Source organism: Hypanus sabinus, chromosome 17 (genome assembly GCF_030144855.1).
Source record: "Hypanus sabinus isolate sHypSab1 chromosome 17, sHypSab1.hap1, whole genome shotgun sequence".
Lineage (NCBI taxonomy): Eukaryota > Metazoa > Chordata > Chondrichthyes > Myliobatiformes > Dasyatidae > Hypanus > Hypanus sabinus.
Genome location: NC_082722.1, coordinates 17014533 through 17036980, shown reverse-complemented (window position 1 = coordinate 17036980; position 22448 = coordinate 17014533). Strand labels below are relative to the sequence as shown.

At 39.0% G+C, this 22448-nt stretch overlaps 1 protein-coding gene across 3 annotated transcripts in view; it reads left to right on the top strand.

Moving 5' to 3' along the window:
* cbfb (core-binding factor subunit beta) overlaps positions 1-22448 on the top strand; it is a 119325-nt gene that overhangs the window by 51743 nt on the left and 45134 nt on the right. For all 3 annotated transcript variants that reach the window (XM_059992616.1, XM_059992615.1, XM_059992614.1), the window contains exon 4: positions 9642-9758. In XM_059992616.1, coding sequence (XP_059848599.1) covers positions 9642-9758 — 117 coding nt within the window. The remainder of the gene's footprint in view (positions 1-9641; positions 9759-22448) is intronic.

Genomic DNA, 22448 nt, shown 5'->3' with positions numbered 1-22448 from the left:
GAGTTTAAAGGAAGCACAGGAATCAGGCCCTGGTAAATGATTGAGCCAGATGCCGATCCATCAGGATTCTGAATAATTGGATTGCAGAATAATGAAGGTTTACCATATTTCCAAAAACAAATTATGTTTGGGGGAATAATGGGATAATTAGGTGAGCAAAAAGAATTCAAGTTAAACAATGCAAATTTAATACTGAGAGTTCAAAGGTTCATTTATTATCAAAGTATGTATGCAGTATAGAACTCTCAATATTCACAAAATAAATGTATGAATTAAAAGAAGCAAGATGTTCTGTGTCAGTAGATTTTGAGAATACTGTTTTAGGTCATTCCACCTTGTCCATTGGGTTGGAGTATAGTTTAGAAAAACCAGCATGTAAGGATGAATTAGAGACATCTGGGAAATTTCATCTAAATCTCAGTAAAACAACATGGAGGAAAATGAGTACATGCAGTGAATTATGACTGATAAGACAAACAGTGTCTTGTAAGAAGTGGTATTGAATTTGTTACCATCCAACATCCAACAAGCAGGAATGTACTTGTGACTGAGGGGATCAGATGACTGTAGGAATATAGCCATAACATCATGGTTCAGGACAGAATTGAAAGACAATTTGTTTAAATTCTGCCTGTATTATCACCTTGATGTGATTGAAGTGTGATATTAAATGTAGGGATTAAATCAGTTAAGACTTTAGATCAACTGGCAAAATCCTGGTGTGAGATCAGGAAGGATCTTTTACAGAAAGGGTGCCAGGAAAGTGGAGTTTCTCCAATTCACCCCCACCGCCACCACCACCACCACCACCACCACCACCACCACCACCTTTAAAAAAAATGTTCTGGTTCAGTTAAATAATTAAGTTTATTGGTTAAGGTAATCATGGGATTGGGGCTAAAGTCTAAGAAAACTCATTTCAGCTGTTGTTCAATAGAGTATTGTGGACCTGGTTGAAATTAATGACAGGTTTGAGGAATTGAATGAAGTTCTGCCACTTTTAAAAAAAAAACACTAAGGTTGACAAAGTGTTCTATATTATACCCATCATGGAGCAATTAAATCCCTCCAAGCTGTATTTGTAATAACAAAGACAAGGTGCTTTGTATCTGTTGATAAACATCTCTTTTGCCAAAATCCTCATCTGTTTTCAATGACTGGCAAATTGGCAAATGCGAGACAGATATTGCCCATATTCTTAATCAGTGTGTAGATTAAGGTGGTGGGATGAATATTTGGCATGAAAGTCTGTTTCAGAGATGAATCATGAATCTTATTTTGACTAATTTGTACTAATTGACTCGTACAGTAATCACGTGCCATTTTACATAAGATAATTAGTTTGAAATGTGGTTAATGGAACACTGAGTAATGAAATAATGGAAATTTCTAGTGCTGTGTAGCCTGTTGTAGGTTAAAGTTATGACCACTTTAAAAAATTTCTATTTACAAAATTTCTATTTTTTTTGCCCAAAAAGAAGCCATTGGTATAGTTGATGTTGTTCCCCTGAAAATATGACATTCCAAACATTCAGAACTTAAGCAATGGACTGCTGTTATCTGCATTTCCTAGTAAACTTATTATTAAACTTCATTATCTAAGTTCTCACAATCCCCAATTTAATCCTGCCTAATTATGGGACAATTTATAATGACCATTAACCTTCCAACCAGTATGTCTTTGGACTGTGGGAGGAAACAGCAACACCTGACCAATGATCATGAAGAGAGCATACAGGCAGCAGCAAGAATTTAACCCGGGTCACCTGTACTCTAAAGCATTGTGCTAACCATTATACTGGCACATTGCCCAGGAGATCAGTGCTGAATGTATAGATGCATTAGGGTGTTTAGAGTTCAAGGAAGAGGGAGTGTCGGGTTTCCTAATGAGTATTTAGGTGGCCAAGTCCCCAAGGCTCGATGGGATGTACTCCAGGTTATTGAAGGAGGTAAGAGACGAGATTGCTGGGCCCTTGGCCAGTACAGTATCTTTTGTGTTCTCTCCAGCTGTAGGCAAGGTCCCTGAGGACTGGTGAGTGGCTAACGTTGTACATCTTTAAGATGGGAACAAGGGAAAATCCAGTGAATCACATGTAGTTGTTGGGGAATTGCTGGAAAAAATTCTTAAGGATAGGATATGTGAGCATCTGGAAACCCATGGCCAAATTAGGAGAGCCAGTGTGGCAGGTCGTGCCTTACCAACTTGATTGAGATTTTTGACAAGATGACAAGAAAGATTGATGAGGGTCGGGCAGTGGATGGTATCTACATGTATTTTAGTAAGGTGTTTGACTAAGTTCCTTATGGGTGGCTAATTTAGATTAAGATGCGTGAAGTCTGTTTTGAATTGACTGTTTGGATTCAGAACTGGATTGTGCATGAAAATCAGGAGGGTAATAGTTGAAGGGACTTAATTGAGCTGGAGGTCTGTAATTAATGGAGTTCTGCAGGGATCTGTGCTTGGACCTCTGCTTTATGTGATGTATATAAATAACCTGGATGAAAATGTGGATGAGTGGGTTAGTATTTTTTTGCAGATGATACCAAAATTGGTGGAGTTGTGAATAGTGTAACAGACTGGCAAAGAATACAGCACAGTTGCAGATATGGACTGAGAAATGGCAGGTGGAGTTTAACCCAAATAAGTGTGAGGTGTTGCACCTCGCTAGGGCAAATGCAAGGAGACAGTAAAGTGTTAAAGGGCCAGGTCCTCAACAGTGTTACTGAGCAGAGAGATCTTGAAATTCAAGTTCGGGGGTGGAGTTTCAAGATGGCGACGTAAACATCTGCCTTTAGGCGCTCTTCATTTTTTCAACTATAATCACCCCTTAATTAAATCTTTTCGAATTTAATCACATGGGTTGATACTTTTGATTAACTTTTTCTTCCTAAAATAATATTTGATCTAATCTCGACAAACTTAAAATGGCTACAAGCAAGAAATCGTCTAAGGAACCTGTATCCATCGACGCAATCTCTACTCTTTTGGACGCTAAACTGGATATTAAACTTTCGAGTCTGGAAGGCAGATTGGATGGTAGATTGGGAAGCAGACTGACAAGTTTGGAAAATAAACTTACCAGGAAAATATCCGAACTTGAAGAAGCTGATAGATCGCTTGAAATTAAACTTCAATCGCAGGCATCGGACATTCAGCGGCATGAAGATAAGATCGCGACTCTTGAAAAATCCATTTGTGCAAAAGTATGTACAGTTGAAGCGTTGGAGAAGAAGGTAGAGTCGAATGCTAAAACTATGGATCAGTATAAGTTTAAAATTACTGATCTCGAAAATCGATCTCGTAGACAGAATTTGCGTATCATCGGGTTTCCCGAAAAAGTTGAGTCCGGTGATTTAACTGAATTTTTCTCTAAATTACTATGGGAAACTTTCAGTGCTGAAGGTTTGCAAGCTAAACCTGTTATCGATCATGTTCACAGAGTTGCGAGATTTTCGGCTCTGTCTGATAAACCACGAGCGGTGATTGTTGGCCTTCATTATCCTCGGGAGAAAGAGCGTTTAATTCGATTAGCTCGTAAAAAAGGCATGATTTCTTATAACACCAATTCATTTCGAATTGTTGAAGATTATTCTTATGATGTAATGAAATCAAGAATCGCTTTTAAACCAGTGATGGCAGAGATTTATTCGATTGGCCTTAAACAAGCTTTAATGTATCCAGCGAAGCTCAGAATTACGTTAAACGACAACAGTCAGCAATTTTTCAAAACACCGGAAGAAGCGAAGAAATTTGTTGAAGAATATAGATCTTCTAGTGCAACTTGAACTATGTGTCATGTTGAAGATTCCTCGGAGAGAGGGTGCCATCTCATTTTAAGTAACCTACGAAGTTGGGTTATAACTTTCTATCCCGTTCTACGGGTCTGGCTCTTATTTTTCACTATTATCACTGTTTTATGGATGCTTTCTTAACTTTTATAATATTTTTTTTATTCTTTTTTCTGTTTCAGATATATACATCTATATCTTGTAATAATGATTTATTTTTTTTCAAGATGTCGTTTCTTCTTCCCATGAGACTCTGCTTTTTATAAACATTTATTTGTTTGCCTGTACTTAGAAATGGGACGAATGTTTTGAATTTTTTTTAGTTTTTTTTATATATATTGTAGTGTTTATTGAATCTTTTTTGATCCTATTTTGGTATTTTTTTTTTATTAAACTTTTTTAATAGATTGTTGAATCTACATTTATATTTTGTAAGATGGCTTTTTCAAAATGTCGTTTCTTCTTCCCATAAGTCTTTGCTTTTGAAACGTCATCTTTCTTGCATTTATATATGAAATTTTTTTAAAGGTATATTACACTCTTAAATTTTGATGTTTATTTTTTTTTGTTAAAGATTGTTTGTTTTATTATATTAGTTTTCTCATTCTGATTGACATATATTTTCTTTTTGCAACCCTATATTTAAATATGGGTGTTACATAGTTTTTTTTAAAAAACTTTTTATGGAGCTGCCATCTTGAAATGGGGGTAAGGTTAGTGTTAGATTATGCGCCTGCCACTTGGCTTTTCTTCGAAGGGTGGGGGGAGGGGGTGGGGATCTTTTTTCACGCTTTTGCGTTTTTTTCTGCTTTTAGTTTATGGGCCAACTTTAAATTATTAATATTGTTGAGGTGTCATGTTCTCCGGTTGCTCCTGAATCTATTTTCCTTTTTCCTAAATTATGGGTTATGTGTCTTTTTAACCTTTTATGATATACACAACTAATATTGGCATGATGGATAAATCTATTAATTTTATCTCTTGGAATACTAATGGTTTAAATCATCCGATTAAACGTAAAAAAATATTTAAGGTATTCCATAGATTGAATGCTAATATTATTTTTGCACAGGAAACACATATTAGGAGGGAGGATAATCAACGTTTTTTTAGGTTCTGGAAGGGTCAACAATTTCATTCGAATTGTACCGCTAAAATTAGGGGTGTGTCTATTTTTATAGACCCCTCAATTTTGTTTACACATCACGAAATTATTTCTGATCCACAGGGCAGATTTTTCTTGATAACTGGTTCACTTTTCAATCGGAAAGTGGTTCTAGTTAATATTTATGCCCCAAATTTTGACTGCCCTGAATTTTTTAAACGTTTATTTACTTCCCTTCCTAATCTGAATGAATATATGTTGATAATGGGTGGAGATTTTAATTGTTGTTTGAATCCTTTGATGGATAGATCTAAACCTATTCGAACTCTTCCGAATAGATCATCCTTACTTATTAATTCTTTTATGGTTGATTCGGGAATTACAGAAATATGGCGGTTTTTGAACCCTAAAGATAAAGAATTTTCATTTTTTTCACATGTATATCATAGTTATTCTAGAATTGATTACTTATTGATTATCGGTTATTAACGGATGTTATTGATTGTAAATATGATTCTATTACTATTTCGGATCATGCACCTTTGAAGTTATCTATTAAGATTCCGGACTTTTCCAATAATGTTAGATCTTGGAGACTTAATGCTACTCTGCTTCAAGACCCAGAATTTGTCACCTATATAAAACAGCAAATTGATTTGTTTTTCTCAACAAACTATACTGAAGAAATTGACAGAGGAATACTTTGGGACTCTTTTAAGGCTTTTATCCGTGGACAAAAGGATTCCGTATTCCGCTGGTAAAAGGAAACAAAGATATTTAGATATTGCTTTATTAGTGGATAAAATTAAGGAAATTGATAAGATTTATTCCGTGACTCCTACCATAGAACTTTATAAGAAGAGAGTTGAGCTTCAAATGGAACATAGTTTATTATTATCTTCTTCAATTGAAAATCAATTAATTAGGACTAGAGCTCAATTCTATATTCACAGTGATCAAACTGGTAAACTGTTAGCTAATCAATTAAAAGCTATTTCGACCAGGCGACAAATTATTAAAATTCGTAAACAAGATGGTAATTTAACCACTGATCATAAAGAAATCAATAATACTTTTCAAGATTTTTATAAATCTTTATATCAATCAGAATTTGATGGTGATCTGTCCATGATGGATAATTTTTTTAACAATTTGAATATTCCTAAACTGATTGGTGAAGATCGTAGCTTGTTTGATGCTCCTATCTCTATGGCCGAAATAGGTGAGGCTGTCTCATCAATGAATTCAGGGAAAGCTCCTGGCCCTGATGGTTATATTGTAGAATTTTTCAAAACTTTTTCTTCTTTGCTTTCCCCTTGGTTATGTGAAATCTTTAACGATGCATTTGCTAAGAAGAGATTACCTCAGTCTTTTTATGAAGCTACTATCTCTCTAATTCTTAAAAAAGATAAAGATCCTACTTTATGTACATCTTATCGCCCTATATCATTATTAAATGTAGATTCTAAGATTCTTACAAAAATTTTAGCCACTAGATTAGAAAAGGTATTACCACAGATTATTTCAGAAGATCAAACTGGTTTCATTAAGAATCGGTATTCTTTTTTTAATGTTAGAAAATTGATTAATATAATTCATACTTCATCACCCACAGTCCCAGAATGTGTTATCTCATTAGATGCTGAAAAAGCCTTTGATAGAGTTGAATGGACATATTTATTTAATGCATTGAGAAATTTTAATTTTAGCCCTAATTTTATATCATGGATTAAACTAATATACTATAAACCTGTTGCTTCTGTTCTTACAAATAATTATAGATCCTCCTTTTTTCAATTATCTCGTGGTACGAGACAAGGTTGTCCTTTAAGTCCTTTATTATTTAATATTGCGTTAGAACCTTTAGCCATTGCTATTCGTGAATCTCCTAATATTTTTGGTATTACTCGTAATGAGAAATTATATAAATTATCACTCTATGCTGATGATTTGCTGTTATATATTTCTGATCTTGATAGATCTATTCCCACTATTTTATCCTTGTTGGCTCAATTTGGTAGTTTTTCTGGTTATAAATTAAACTTAGATAAGAGTGAATTATTCCCTTTAAATGCGCAAACTTTATTGAATGACAGGATTCCATTTAAAGTTGTTACTGATAATTTTACCTATTTAGGTATAAAAATTACCAAGAAATATAAAGATTTATTTAGACTGAATTTTTTACCTATGCTTCTTCAAATACAACATCTTACTACAAGATGGTCTCCCTTATTCTTATCATTAGTTGGTCGGATTAATGCTATTAAAATGATGATTTTACCGAAATTTTTATATTTATTTCAAGCCTTACCAATTTTTATTCCTAAATCCTTTTTTGACAACATTGATTCAAAAATTTCCTCATTTGTGTGGCAAAACAAAAACCCCAGGTTAAGTAAAAGGCAATTACAAAAATCTAAAAAAGATGGTGGTTTAGCTTTGCCTAACTTTAGATTTTATTATTGGGCGAATAATATTCGTAACCTAACGTATTGGAAATTAGATTTGGACTCATTATTGTGTCCGCAGTGGGTAAATTTGGAATGCAATGAAGTAAAGGGATATTCTTTATTCTCTGTTCTTGGTTCTTCTCTTCCTGCTGATTTAGTTAAATTTAATAAACAGATATCTAATCCTGTTATTAAACACACATTACGAATTTGGTTTCAATTTTGGAAATTTTTTACTTTGAAAAACTTTGTGCTTGATAGCCCTATTTTATTTAATTTTTTCTTTAAACCTTCCTTGATAGATCAAGCCTTTAGCATATGGAAAAGGAAAGGTATAAAATGTTTTCGTGACCTTTTTTTTTTGAAGGTACTTTGATGTCTTTTGACCAACTTTCCAATAAATTTAAATTACCTAAATCTAATTTCTTCAGATATTTACAAATCAGAAATTTTTTACATAAAGTTTTACCATCTTTTCCCAACTCAACTTCAACAGATTTCTCAGATTTGATTTTTACCTTAAATCCTTGTCAGAAGGGATTAGTTGCTTTTATTTACAACATGATTATGAAGATACAACCAGAGATGTCTGATAGAATTAAACAACAATGGGAAAAAGAACTTCGATACAATATACCAACAGATAAATGGGAAAAAATTTTACAAATGGTTAATTCTTCTATATGTGCTAAACATGCTTTAATACAATTTAAAATTGTACATAGAGCTTATATGTCTAAAGATAAACTTGCTCGATTTTATTCTCATATTAACCCTCAATGTGATAGATGTCATTCAGAAGTGGCTTCACTGACCCATATGTTTTGGTCATGTCCTACTTTATATAACTATTGGAAGGACATATTCGTTACCATTTCCTCAATTTGGAACATCGATTTACAACCTAACTTTATTACTGCAATCTTTGGTATACCAAATGAGGATGGTAATCAGTTTTCTCCTTCAATCAGACGAATGATTGCTTTCGTAACATTAATGGCCAGAAGGTCTATATTACAAAATTGGAAAGAAGTAAACCCTCCTACCACGTCTCAGTGGCTTTTTCAAACTATTTCTTATCTGAGTTTGGAAAAAATTAGGAGCACTATTTTTGACTCGTCAATTAAATTTGAAGAAACTTGGGGACCGTTCATCCGACATTTTCATATGAATTAATTTGGCCTTTCCCAGACCTTCTCTTTGTTTATTCTTGTTCAGGTATGGAGTTCTGGAGTTCTTTGACACTATCATATACTTATAAACTGTTATTATTGCCCATGTTAGTTTTAGTTTAGTGTTTGTTTCATATATATATTTTCTTTCACACATTTCTAATTTTTTTTTCTTTTTCTTTTGATGATTAGTTTTGTTTTTTTTCATATATAATTATATAGACTTGATTGATTAATGTACTTTTTTGTTGTTGATGTTTAATAGGATATCATTATCCTATTATTAATGTAATCTTAAGTCTATTGTATTCATAACCTATTCATTATTATGTTATGTTTTTTTTATATTTATATGAAACTCAATAAAAAGATTGAAAAAGAAAAGAAAAGAAATTCAAGTTCATAACTCCTTGAAAGTAGCTACACAGGTTGATAAGGTGGTTAAGAATGGTTATAAGATACTTTTATTAGTCGAGGCATTGAGTTCAAAAGTCAGGAGGTTATGTTGCAACTTTATAAAACTCTGGTTAGGCCACCTGTGGAGTATTGCGTACAGTTCTGGTCACCCCACTATAGGAACTAAGTTGAAAATTTGGAAAGGGTGCAGAAGTAGTTAACCAGGATGCTGTGAGGTTTAGAGGGCATGTCCTAACATGAGAGGCTGGATAAACTTGGGTTGTTTTCTCTGGAGCATTGGAGGCTGAGGGGAGAACTGATAGAGGTTTACAAGATTATGAAGAGCATAGATGGTGGGTTTCCCAGGGTTAAGATGTGTAATATGAGAGGGCAAGCATTGAAGGTGAGAGAGGATTGTAGGTTCAAGGGGGGTGTGAGGGGTAAGATTTTTACTCAGTCATTGATGCCTGGAATGCACAGCCTGGTATGGTGGAAAAGACATGTATTAGAGGCTTTTACGAGATGTTTGGATAGACACAGGGATGTAAGGTAGATGGAAGAATATTGACATGGTGTAGGTAGGAAAGATTAGTGTTTGGGTGTTTTTGATTTGCTCTTTAGGTGGTACAGTACAACATTGTGGGCCTGTTCCTGTGCTGTACTCTTCTAGGTTCTCTGTTTAACGTTAAACTGTATTTTTCTAATTCATTCTTCTTCTTTGTAAAGGTATTCCTGAAAGCTCCCATGATACTTAATGGTGTCTGTGTGATCTGGAAGGGCTGGATTGATCTCCAGCGCCTTGATGGAATGGGCTGCCTGGAATTTGATGAAGATCGTGCACAGGTAAGCATAGGTAATTTCTAAAATCTGCTTTTTCAAAAATAAACTTGTAGGCCAAATATTCATTTGGTGTGGAGGAATTATTTTATAAATATATTTGCATTTTTTGACGCCCCTCTATTTGAAAACTACTTGACTATTTGACTGTCAATTCTTGCCAATTCACGTGTATGACAACACACATGTTCTTCAAAATTGGGGAATTTACATATCAAATTCTAAATGTAGTGATTAAAATAAAATTTGGATTTAATGGAAAGTGCTTTGAAAAGGGTTATCTCTCGGCCTGGTCAAATGAAGTTTTGTGGAGAGGGCTAAATGATCTTGAGGCCTAAAGAAAATTTGTCTGCTACTGGTCAAATATTTAAATTTTCAAGGACATCATTAAAGGGGATGCCACCCTAGTACCATGACTGGCATTTTGGTCTAGTTGGCATCTCATTAAATGAAAACAAAGCAAGTAGAACAGATCACACCACTACCCCATCCCCCACCCCGATAGTCAGCAGGAACTTGTACAGGTGTGTAGAGAAATTTATCATAACTGTAAGAATAGTAGGGTTATATTAGGGGGCAATTTTAATTTCCCCAGTATTGTTTGGATCACCCAAAGTATTAGGGGGATGGGTGAGGGGGAATCTATGAAATATATCCAGGAAACTTCCAGAGTAAATATTTAGAGGGCCTTACTAGGCAGTGTAAGTAACTGAAGTGGCGGTCAGGGAGTTCTTTGGTTTTATTGACCATAATTGACTAATTAATAATAATTAGTTTTTAGATAGTGATAGAAAGACCATATGACATAGAAGCAAATTAGGCCATTCAGCCGATCGAAACTCATCTGCTCTTCAATCATGGTGGTTATTATCCCCCTCAAGCCCATTTTCCTGCCTCCTTCCCATAATCATTGATGCTGTTACTAATCAAGAACTTATCAACCTCTGCTGTACATATACCCAGTGACGCCTCCACAGTTGTCTGTGGTGATGAAATCCAAAGATTCTTACCTCCAGCTAAAGAAATTCCTCTTTGTCTCTGTTCTAAAGGGACTTTGTTGTATTCAGAGGCTGTGCCTAGGCTCTCCCACTATGGGAAACAATATCTCTACGTCCGCTCTAACTAGGTGTAATGCCCTGGGTTAAGATGTCTACTGCTAATGCTGTGGGGTATTTCATCTAGAAGCTTTCTGTAAAATCAGTGTATCCTGCTGGTAGAGTGTTTCGATTTCAGTTAAAGATAAGGGGCATTAGGAATGTTAACAACCAATCAGGATGATGCAATTAGGAGAAGATTCTAGAGAGCTGGACAGAGAGAGATTTGTGACTAACACTGGTGAGGTTTGTAGTGTTTTGGCGGGAGATGCGAAGAAGAGAAGATCAGGAGAGATGGCCGTAGGATTCAATCTGAAGGGAAGTTGCAATTGCAAGGAATGCTTCGCAAGACAGAGTCCAAGATGGGAGCCTCTAACAGTGACTTATGATCAGAATTCAGTGTCGTGCATAATGGTTACACCCAACTTTTGGAAGATACTAGTTCCAATGGCCATGTGCACATGTGGACTGCTTTAACTGTAATTGGCCCTTTTTTTTTTCTTAGTAACTATGTTAAAACTGAAATTTATAAATATACTTGTAATTTTACGTGGTGTATGATCTGATAGTAATGATGACCATTATGACAACTCAACGGCACTCAACAACAATATTCCTTGCTGACCGATAATTGTGTATGGGTAGCATTCACATATCATTCGCTCAATCAAGGTTAATTAATCAGAATATCTCCTAAGACTCATCCCCCTCCCTCATTTGTTGAGCTGATCAGAGAAATAAGAGAGGAAGAAAATACGATGGAGAAATGGGAGGCCTCCATCAGCAGTCCTCAGTCGTAGCCTCTGCTGAAACAATCCCTGATGCCATACAAGTGAGGGTTTGCACAATGTAGCTCAAACAGAGGTATCTCGGTTGACGTTGCCTAGTGCAGCCACCAAGTGTGACAAATGTAATAGGAAACCAGATCCATATGTAGGCTGTACTAAGCAGAGGGATGCTGTTAACAAGGGTCTTTTGATGAGGGAAGCAACAGGTATTTTCTATTACAACTGTGGTGTGAATGGACATTTCAAGCAGTAGTGTGAAGGACAGGAAAACCTTTGGAAAATAACCCAACAGCTGTTTAAACAGAAAAAAGTTGGGAAACTCAGTGGGGAGACCCAGCAAGGGAATGGCCAGGTGTCTTGCAGAGAACATGTTCCAATCAATGTATAAAGGAAAACACTGAAGTGTAAAACCCTATTCCTGAAGGCTTAGTGGGACCAAGCTTGGGTGTATCGATGAGGACTGAGGGTAATTTTTGCTAGAGCCATTCTTGATGCAGTTTCTCAGGTTACCCTACTTGTATTTGATCCTTTATTTGACACATTTACCTTTGACTAGAAATTTGGAGCTTTAGTTCTCATAATCAGAAAAGTTTTCAGAAGCAGATGCTGGAGTAGCTAAGGCCCTTGATACATTAGTGTTGGTCTATCTGGGTCTGGTTGAAAAAAGTGAAGCTTCCATTATTGTATGAACAAATACTCCCATTGCGAGAAGGCTCGTGGGGGCATGCAAGGAGAGATGGAGGGAATCTTTTGAAAACCTTATCCATTCACTCAGTGTTCAAAGCTGCTTTTGGATGATGAGCGTAAACGAGGAACTGTGTAGTACACCCAGCCCAAACCCATTATGTCGAGTCCTGGGGAAGTAGCTAAAGTGACGGGAAACCCAATTAACCCTGGAATGCCTGATGCTGAAGCCCTCCTAGTGGTTGCTCCGGAGGATCATGAAGAGTCACAGTGACTAGCCGGGGTGCTGATGAGACCTGAACTGCAGAAACCTTTGGCTGAACACGTAAACAGGATGACAGTGATTGTCAGAAACACCTCGGAGAGAGGTCACCCTCAGACATGGGACTGTAATCATGGGACTGATTATCAGAACTAAAGCTCCAAATTTCTAGTCAAGGGTAAGTGTGTCAAATAAAGGATCAAGTACAAGTAGGATAACCTGGTGACTGTAATGTCCAGTTTTTCAGTGAGAAAACTGGGAGAGAGACAGTCTCCTGGGAAAGTTTAGCAGCAAAGTCATTCAGCTTTGGTACCCGAGGGGGTGGAAGAGGAGACAAAAGAAGAAGATACTTAAGTTCTTCTATTGACGAGCTTGATGTGGGTTGGTCCAAGAGTACTTATCCCACTCTCCGAGTGATACCCCTTTCAGAGAAAGGTCTCGGATGGTTAGCATCAGTGGAGATGGCAGCATCTACTGAAACTGAAATAAGCTGGAATTATCACTAAGTCAGAGTCCCTGTGGGCCACCCATAGTGGTGGAGAGGAAGAAGAATGGGAAGGTACAAATGTGTATTGACTATCGGACACTGAACTGACATATAGTCCCCAACCAGTATACTGTTCCACAGATCGAGGATGCTCTGGCCTGCCTGAGTGGAGCAACATGGTTCAGTGTGTTGGCCCCAGAGGGTTAGTATTATCAGATACCCATGAATGAAACTGATAAAGAGAAGATAGCATTTATGTGTCCGTTTGGAGTTTTCCAGTTTGAGAGAATACCCAGGGCATATCAGGAGCACCAGTTACTTTCCAACATGTCATGGAGAAGACTGTTGAGGACGTCAACTTGCTGGTGTACTTGGATGATCTCATAGTGTTCGAGTCTACACTGAGACGAGGGCTACAGAAGAGGCTAGACCATCTATAATCATATAACAATTACAGCACGGAAACAGGCCAGCTTGGCCCTTCTATTCCGTGCCGAACACTTACCCTCACCTAGTCCCACCGACCTGCACTCAGCCCATAACCCTCCATTCCTTTCCTGTCCATATACTTGTCCAATTTTACTTTAAATGACAATATCGAACCTGCCTCTACCACTTCTACTAGAAGCTCGTTCCACACAACTACCACTCTGAGTAAAGTAGTTCCCTCTTGTGTTACGCCTAAACTTTTGCCCCCTAACTCTCAACGCATGTCCTCTTGTTTGAATCTCCCCTACTCTCAATGGAAAAAGCCTATCCACGTCAACTCTTATCTGTCCCCCTCATAATTTTAAATACCTCTATCCCCCCCTCAACCTTCTATGTTGCAAAGAATAAAGACCTAAATTATTCAACCTTTCTCTGTAACTTAGGTGCTGAAACCCAGGTAACATTCTAGTAAATCTCTGTACTTTCTCTATTTTGTTGACATCTTTCCTATAATTCGGTGACCAGAACTGCACACAATACTCCAAATACGGCCTCACCAATGTCTTGTACAATTTTAACATTACATCCCAACTCCTACACTCAATGAGCAAACATGAGGAAATCTGCAGATGCTGAAAATTCAAACACCAACATACACAAAATGCTGGTGGAACACAGCAGGCTAGGCAGCATCTATAGGTAGAAGCGCTGTCGACGTTTCGGGCCAAGACCCTTCAAAGGGTCCTGACTCTGTCCCTCCCCCCTCCCCCAACGGTACAACAGCAACTACCTCGACTTAAACTGAACTGAGCTGAACTCTGCACCATCTTAAGTCTATTCATTTACCCCCAGACTTCGATAGAGCTTGGTTTTGATTCCTATTTCCACACTTCTGTATATATCATTGCTAACCTGTTTTATATGTATATTTGCATTTTATAGTACTATATTACTTAGTTTACTAATAAACACTTTTAGTTACTGTAATACCAGACTCCAATGTTTATTCCATTTCTGCTGGTTTGATAACAGGGTACGTGACAAATTTGGGCCTCGTCCAGGATTTGAATATCACATTGGGGAGCTGTTGAATTGATTGGGGTAAATTCCCTTATCTAATTTGGTTGTGTGGAAAACCAAGAAGGAACACAGCAGAAATGGAGTCTGAGGTTAATAAGTTTGTGGCAGATCCAACCCTTGAGGGGCTGGATGAGGCTAAGGGGGAGGTACTGGTGGGAATTGCTCAGAAGTTAAAGATTAAGGTGACCACTGGCATGAAGAAAGCTCAGGACAGCTGTTAATAGCACATCATTACGTAGCCAAGGGGAAATTCAAAGAGGAGGCGTTGGAGATGTTTGTTGAGGGTAAAGCACTTACTGAGGCTGAGGGTCAGCTTCAGGCAGAGAAAATAAAGTATGAACATGAGTTCCAGATAAGGAAGCTGGAGGCAGAGAAGGAAAGAGAAGAAGCCAAAAGGCAGAGAGATGAAAGGGAGAAAGAGAGGCAGTTTGAGCTGGAAAAGTTAAAGGCAATGTAGGATGGGGGACAAGTGCTAGACCCAGCCAGAAGGTTCAAGGTTAGTGAGGAGGTTAAGTTGGTACCCCCATTCGAGGAGATGGATGTCAATAGGTACTTCCTCCATTTTGAGAAAGTTGCTATGAATCAGGACTGGCCAAAGGAGAAGTGGGCTGCTCTGTTACAGAGTGTACTTAAGGGGAAGGCTCAGCAAGTCTATTCGGCGTTGTCTGTAGATGAGGCAAAAGATTATGATGAAGTAAAAGGGGCTATACTGAGGATTTACGAGTTGGTTCCAGAGGCATACTGGCAAAGGTTCCGGAATTTGAGAAAGCCGTGGGGCTGCACGTATTTAGAATTTGCTCGTGAAATGCACATGTACTTTGAGTGTTGGTGCACCTCAAAAGGGGCTAGTGAGGATCTGGACGAATTAGAACAATTGATGCTGATTGAGCAGTTTAAAAGTTGCATCCCTGAGGGTATGAGGATGTACTTGGACGAGAAGGAGGCAGAAACTCTGTCTGCGACTGCCAAGTTAGCAGACGAGTATGCCTTAACCCACAAGGTAAAATTTCCTCCAAGTAAGAGCTACCAGAGGGGTAGCAGGGATGGTAGAGAAAGCCCACCAGCTAAGTCAGAGAGTAAGCTGGGGACTAGTGGAAAGGATAAGGAGGAGGGAAAGCAGACTGGAAGGAAGTTTCTTAGTTTTACGTGTTATAATTCTGGGAAAGCTGGTCACGTAGCATGTAAGTGTCTGGCTCCAAGGAAAGAGACAGGAAAGGGAAAGGCACCAACCCCAACTGCCTGCATTAAGCCGGCTGAAATGTCGCTAAAGAAGGAGGAGGAGGAGGAGCCAAGCCAAGTCCAGGAGGGATGGGAGAAATTTCTTCTGACTGGGTTGGTATCTGTGAAGGCGGGGTCAATCCTAGTGCCAGTGAGAATCTGGAGAGACACTAGGGCTTTTCAGTCCCTGATCCTAAGCAGTGTGTTGAACTTTAGTGCTGAGACTGAGACCGGTGACATGGTGATAAAAGGGGTTGGAAAAGGGACCAAGGCAGTACCGTTGCATAAAATCTTTTTGGTGTGAGTTGGTATCCAGACCAGTCACGATCGGTGTGTGGTCTGCACTCCTGATACGTGATGTGGATGTCTTACTCTGGAATGACCTGGCAGGGTGGTATGTGTTCAATAGACAATAGACAATAGGTGCAGAAGTAGACCACTCGAGTCTGCACCATCATGGCTGATCATCTACTATCAATACCCAGTCCCTGCCTTGTCCCCATATCCCTTGATTCCCCTATCCATCAGATATCTATCCAGCTCCTTCTTGAAAGCATCCAGAGAATTGGCCTCCACCGTCTTCCGAGGCAGTGCATTCCACACCTCCACAACTCTCTGGGAGAAGAAGCTCTTCCTCAACTCTGTTTTAAATAACTGACCTCTTATTCTCAATCCATGCCCTCTGGTACTGGACTCTCCCAACATCTGGAACATATTTCCTGCCTCAATCCTATCAAATCCTTTAATTATCTTAAACGTTTCAATCAGATCCCCTCTCAATCTCCTCAATTCCAGCGTGTACAAGCTGTTCCCAACAGTTTAGCTCACGAGTAAGCCTGTAAGTAGTGAGGACCCGCCCACAGATTCTGAAGTTTATCCCGCTTGTGCAGTCATCCGAAGCATGGCGAAAAGGGCTGTTGAGAAAAACCCTGATGTAGATGAGGCAGACGTTGATTTAGCTAAGATGTTTTTACCGACCCTGTATCGGAAGGGGTTAGGGGACAGTGAAGTTAAGGAGCATAAGGGCATCGAGGCAGATTTTTCATTGGCAAGGAAAGACTTTGTGGAGGAACAGAGCAAAGATGAGAAACAGATGTGACAACTGGAAGATGTTGGACACTGATGATTTATGTAGCTTGGAAGAGCTGTTTGCAGTTGAAGAATTTAAGGAGTGTGTTCCTGATGATGTAAGGGCATTCCGAGATGAAAAGGATGCCACTACCTTGAGGGTATCTGCTGGGTTAGCAGACGAGGTTGTTTTAACCCGCAAGGCTGAGTTTACTCCAGATGGGAGTTTCCCAGAGTGTAGCTGGGGGGATCAGGGGAACTTGGAATTTGAAACTGCAACTGGTATTGAAAGGCTAGAAGAGGCAGATGTCACGTTTGCCTGTGTTCAGGTTGTTGAAGTACCTGTGGATTTGCAGGGTACTGAACCTTGTGTTAAAACTCAGGAAAGGTCTGAGATGTCTGATTTGGTTAAAAAGGAGTGTAGTCCTTGGGTTAGATGGACTTGGTTCAGTGAGTAAGGGGTTAACCCTGGTACCAGTGGAAAGTGAGGATTCTCAGTCACTTGTGTTAGAAGGTGTTCTAAAAGTTAGTGATGAGATGAAAGCTGGTGAGGTGAATATTATTGAAGATATTGAGAAAAGTGTTACTGGACTTTTGAATAAGGTAAATTTAAAGTCTGGATTGGTTTTTGAAGCATTGACCATGATGAAGGGACAGTGATTAGGTAACAAGGTGCTTGCTAGTCTGTTATAGTTTGTTTTGGAATTTAAAGATAAACAACTTGGTGATGTTGTTCAAGTATGTGATTTGGAGAGGCAAAACTTGAAGTGTTGTTTTGACCAAGAGGGATCACCTGCAGGTGTTACACTGGAAACTAATAGACTTAAAGATCCTGAAGATAAAATTAATGGCTTGCTTAAAATTAATGAGTTGTTGGGAAGTTCAGTAAAGCGCAAATGTGGAGTAATACGCTGCACCTCAACAAAGGTCAATGTGTAGCGGTGTGCTACATGCTGCGCTAAAATTACGACACGGAGTCGGTAACTGCAGTCGAAGAAAAAAACTTTATTCGAAATCCCCAGCCTCACTTTTAAGCCTCCTTCAACCTGCCCCCCTGCGCAGAGGCTCCAAAGCTCTGTGCTTGCAAATCCCCGCAGGCTATCTCCCTTAGCCGGAACGCTGGCTAATTGTGAGCCGGTTCGGATGTGCCAGGAAATGGGTCACCACAAATGTATATAGAGTGCGTCATCTATTGGGAAAACGCCAGAACTGTGGGGAAAAAACGTTAACAAGGTTTATTAATATAATTTCATCAAGTTCTGTGGGCCAGATTAAAAAGCTAAAAAGCGTATGGCCAGCGGGCCGTAGTTTGCCCATGCCTGAGCTAGAGTCTGCCACCCTCCGAATTAAACTACCCTATGCTCAAATTAGAGTTTCTGGCATTGAAATGGGCTGTGGTGGATAAGTTAAGTGATTATTCATATGGTGCTAAGTTCAAGATAAGGACTGACAATAATCCATGGACTTCGGCAAAGTTGGATGCCACAAGTCATCACCGGTTGATGGCGTTGTCTGCTTATGATTTCAGCCTGAAATATCAGCTGGGAAGCTGGAACATTGAGGATACATTGTCCTGACGTTCACATGAGGTGCTGGAAATGGATGGAGAGTGGGAGGGCATTCCTGCCTGTGGTGTTAAAGCAATGTGACAGTTTTCCACAGTAGGGAAATTAGAGTCAAGGCTATGGCATGATTGTTGAGGATCATTTGGAAGTTTCTGGTTGTGCTGTTTCATAAGCATATTGCAACTTGATCACTCTGGATAAGAAGCGGTTGCCTGCCTTAAGTTCTGCAGAATTGGCGGCGGTCCGGCAAGACTATCTTTTTATGGATGCCATTTAGTCATCTGTTGTCAAGAGGGATATGGCCAAGTAGAAAAAATGAAGCAACCTACCATACCCCTACTGATGAGGAAATAAGGCAAACTGGAGTTGAGAAATAAGGGTTGTGTCTCCTCCAGACAGCCCTGTGGTTTTTCCTGAGAAGAATTGGAGGAATATGTTAGTCATTTCAGGCAGGTCATTTGGGGTTTGAATAAGACCTGTGGATTGGTCTGAGATTGGTTTTATTAGCCCCTGAATGAAGCCTGAGGTAAGTTGTACATCTGATGTATTCAGGAAAGAAGCTGCCTACGAGAGTTGCTCCATTTACGGTGTGCGGAGCTACTTGATGTAGTGTATGTGAATTTCTTATCCATAGAGCCTGATTCCAGCAATGCTGCAAACATCTTGGTTATTACTGATCACTCACTACATGTTCAAGCCTTCCCCACAAAGAATCGGAGGGCATCAACAGTTGCCAAAGTGTTATAAGAGAGCAAACACGAGGAAATCTGCAGATGCTGGAAATTCAAACAACAACACACAAAATGCTGGTAGAACACAGCAGGCTAGGCAGCATCTATAGGGAGAAGCTTCTCCCTATAGATGCTGCCTAGCCTGCTGTGTTCTACCAGCATTTTGTTGTTATGAGAGAAGTAGTTTGTTGATTATGGTCTTTCAAGAAGAATGCACAGTGATCAGGGAAGGGATTTTGACAGTCTGCTCATATGAGTTACTAAGCATGCTTGGAGTCAAGAATGCCTGGTGGTAGCTGATGGAGTAACAGCAATCTCCTGTTGCTCCAATTCTAGTTATCTTACTATTTCCAACCTGTCTGGAAACATTTTTAAGTGTGATTTTTTTCATTATGGCTACATCAAGGAGTGGCAGAGGTACTAAAAAGGATGATCTTTGGATTCTATTATGGATTTGCTGCAAAGTCATACACAAGAAGCCTCTGAGAAGTTTCAACAATTCAGCTCTGAATTTAAACAAATAGGTGGTAAATTGGATTCTATTCAACAAACTCTTAATGAACACGATAAATGTATAAAAAATAAGCAATTTTGTCATCTCTGGTAACAGAAGTGGCTGAACTGCAAAAGCTTTGTGAAAAGCAATGGAAATCCAACGAAAAGTTAAGACAGAAGATTATCAACATGGAACAACCTACAGGTTCTGGGTCTCAAAGAGTTAATCGAAAATAATCATCCTATGGAATTCTTTGCAAACTTTCTGCAAGAATTATTTCCGGAAATGTTGGCGTCTTTGCCTATGATTGATCGAGCTCCCGTGTTTAGACCTCCAAACAGAGATAGACCAAGATCAGTAATAATTTGTTTTCATGAATTTAAAACAAAGGAACTGTTATATGCGAATCTCGTCAAAGAGGCATTATCATGGTTTCAAGATTAGAATTGTTGAAAATTACTCCCCTGAAGTTATGCAGGAACGTGTTAAGTTCAAAGAAGTTATGTCCGATTTTTTTAACAAGGGTTTCAACCCTTCCCTTCACTACCCAGATCGTCTCAGAATCACACTTAAAAATGATTCTTTCGATTGTTTTCGTTCGACTGTGGAAGAACAAAGGTTTTTAAAATCTGAAGGCTAGCTGTTTAGTTTGTCCTTACATAGAAACATAGAAAATAGGTGCAGGAGTAGGCCATTCAGCCCTTTGAGCCTGCACCGCCATTCAGGATGATCATGGCTGATCATCCAACTCAGAACCCTGTACCTGCTTTCTCTCCATACCCCCTGATTCCTTTAGCCACAAGGGCCATATCTAACTTCCTCTTAAGTATAGCCAATGAACAGGCCTCAACTGTTTCCTGTGGCAGAGAATTCCACAGATTCACCACTCTCTGTGTGAAGAAGTTTTTCCTGATCTCGGTCCGAAAAGGCTTCCCCTTTATCCTTCAATTGTGACCCCTCTTTCTGGACTTCCCCAACATCAGAAACAATCTTCCTGCATCTAGCCTGTCCAATCCCTTTAAAATTTTATACGTTTCAATAAGATTCCCCCTCAATCTTCTAAATTCCAGTGAGTATAAGCCTAGTCGATCCAGTCTTTCTTCATATGAAAGTCCTGCCATCCCAGGAATCAATCAAGTGAACTTTCTCTGTACTCCCTCTATGGCAAGAATGTCTTTCCTCAGATTAGGGGCCCAAAACTGCACACAATATTCTAGGTGCGGTCTCACCAAGGCCATGTACAATTGCAGTAGAATCTCCCTGCTCCTGTACTCAAATCCTTTTGCTATGAATGCCAAATTACCTTTCGCCTTTTTCACCACCTGCTGTACCTGCATGCCCACCTTCAATGACTGGTGTACAATGACACCCAGGTCTTGTTGCATCTCCCCTTTTCCTAATCGGCCACCGTTCAGATAATAATCTGTTTTCCTGTTCTTGCAACCAGAGTGGATAACCTCACATTTATCCACATTAAATTGCATCTGCCATGAATTTGCCCACTCACCTAACCAATCCAAGTCACCCTGCATCCTCTTAGCATCCTCCTCACAGCTAACACCGCTGCCCAGCTTCGTGTCATCCGCAAACTTGGAGATGCTGCATTTAATTCCCTCGTCTAAATCATTAATATATATCGTAAACAACTGGAGTCCCAGCACTGAGCCTTGCGGTACCCCACTAGTCACTGCCTGCCATTCTGAAAAGGTCCCATTTACTCCCACTCTTTGCTTCCTGTCTGCCAACCAATTCTCTATCCACATCAATACCATACCCCCAATACCGTATGCTTTAAGTTTGCACACTAATCTCCTGTGTAGGACCTTGTCAAAAGCTTTTTGAAAATCTAAATTTACCACATCCACTGGCTCTCCCCTATCCACTCTACTAGTTACATCAATCAAAAAATTCTTTAAGATTCGTCAGACATGATTTTCCTTTCACAAATCCATGCTGACTTTGTCCGATGATTTCACCTCTTTCCAAATATGCTGTTATCACATCTTTGATAACCGACTCTAGCAATTTTCCCCACCACCAATGTCAGACTAACCGGTCTATAATTCCCCAGTTTCTCTCTCCCTCCTTTTTTAAAAAGTGGGGTTATATTAGCCACCCTCCAATCCTCAGGAACTAATCCAGAATCTAAGGAGTTTTGAAAAATTATCACTAATGCATCCACTATTTCTTGGGCTACTTCCTTAAGCACTCTGGGATGCAGACCATCTGGCCCTGGGAATTTATCTGCCTTTAATCTCTTCAATTTACCTAACACCACTTCCCTACTAACATGCATTTCCCTCAGTTCCTCCATCTCACTAGACCCTCGGTCCCTTACTATTTCCGGAAGATTATTTATGTCCTCCTTAGTGAAGACAGAACCAAAGTAGTTATTCAATTAGTCTGCCATGTCTTTGTTCCCTATGATCAATTCACCTGTTTCTGACTGTAAAGGACCTACATTTGTCTTGACCAATCTTTTTCTTTTCTTGTATCTATAAAAGCTTTTACAGTCAGTTTTTATGTTCCCTGCCAGCTTTCTCTCATAATCTTTTTTCCCTTTCCTAATTAAGCCCTTTGTCCTCTGCTGGTCTCTGAATTTCTCCCAGTCCTCAGGTGTGCTGCTTTTTTTTTGCTAATTTGTATGTTTCTTCTTTGAACTTGATACTATCCCTAATTTCCCTTGTCAGCCACAGGTGCACTACCTTCCCTGGTTTATTCTTTTGCCAAACTGGGATGAACAATTGTTGTAGTTCATTCATGCGATCTTTAAACGCTTGCCATTGCATATCTC